The sequence below is a fragment of the Calidris pugnax genome, unplaced genomic scaffold, assembly GCF_001431845.1.
Source record: "Calidris pugnax isolate Ruff unplaced genomic scaffold, ASM143184v1 scaffold469, whole genome shotgun sequence".
Lineage (NCBI taxonomy): Eukaryota > Metazoa > Chordata > Aves > Charadriiformes > Scolopacidae > Calidris > Calidris pugnax.
In genome coordinates, this window is record NW_015091303.1 from 223,086 (window position 1) to 223,930 (window position 845).

At 55.5% G+C, this 845-nt stretch overlaps 1 protein-coding gene across 1 annotated transcript in view; it reads left to right on the plus strand.

The window, feature by feature from the left end:
• Positions 1 to 845, plus strand: part of PI4KB (phosphatidylinositol 4-kinase, catalytic, beta) — a 38,704-nt gene that overhangs the window by 10,474 nt on the left and 27,385 nt on the right. The window contains exon 3 of the mRNA XM_014960843.1: positions 708 to 752. Coding sequence (XP_014816329.1) covers positions 708 to 752 — 45 coding nt within the window. The remainder of the gene's footprint in view (positions 1 to 707; positions 753 to 845) is intronic.

Genomic DNA, 845 nt, shown 5'->3' on the forward strand with positions numbered 1-845 from the left:
CAAACTGCTAATTGAATAATGAGTTAAGAATCTAGGCTGGCTGCCGGGGAGGGGAAGCCCTGGAAAGGGCAGCTCCCAAAATGCCAGGGTTGGGGGGGGCACTGGTCCCAGTTGGGAGGTTTTGCATCTTTTTCTGCGCCTTTGGATGCGGTGAGGCTTCCCTCCACTCGGCCACTCGGGGTTATCTGTTGAGATTAGAGGTGAAATTGGAGTTCTTGGGGGGGAAATAAAGCAGTTTTATTGCTGGGGGGGGGCGGGGGTCGGTGTGAGCATCCCTGCCTGCCCCAGCAGCTCCCGGCCGGGGGAGTCCCAGCTGAAACTTGGGGGGTGAAGGATGTGAATTAAAGGATGCTTAAAGGATGTGAATTGGGAAAAAATCCCGGGGGGGGTGGGTTTTACGGGCATTTAGTGTAGGGTCTGGTGATGAGCTCTGTTTGGTACCACCACGGGTGGAGGTGTAGATCCGTGGGGGGGTTGTCGCGTTGCCACGAGCCGGTTTTGGGCTCCACGAGTGAAAGGCAGGGAAATTGTGATGGGATTGGGAGGGGGGGAAGACAAAAAAAAAAAAAAAAAATGAAAAGTGATGGTTATGAACCTGGAGCTAAACTATTGCTTTTTCTTCCCCCTCTCCCTCCTTCCTCTCTCTCCTTTTGAACAAACACCCCCCCAAAAACCGCCGCCAAACCCCCTTTTCCTCCCTTTCCCAGGAGCTCTCCTCCAGTACGGAAAGTCTCGATAAGTCACTCTCTCCCGTAAGTGGCCCGTTGCGTCCCCGCGCCGGGGCTGCCTGCCTTCCCCCCCCCACAGCAGCATTTCCTCTCTGCCACCAAAACCCCGGCCCTGTC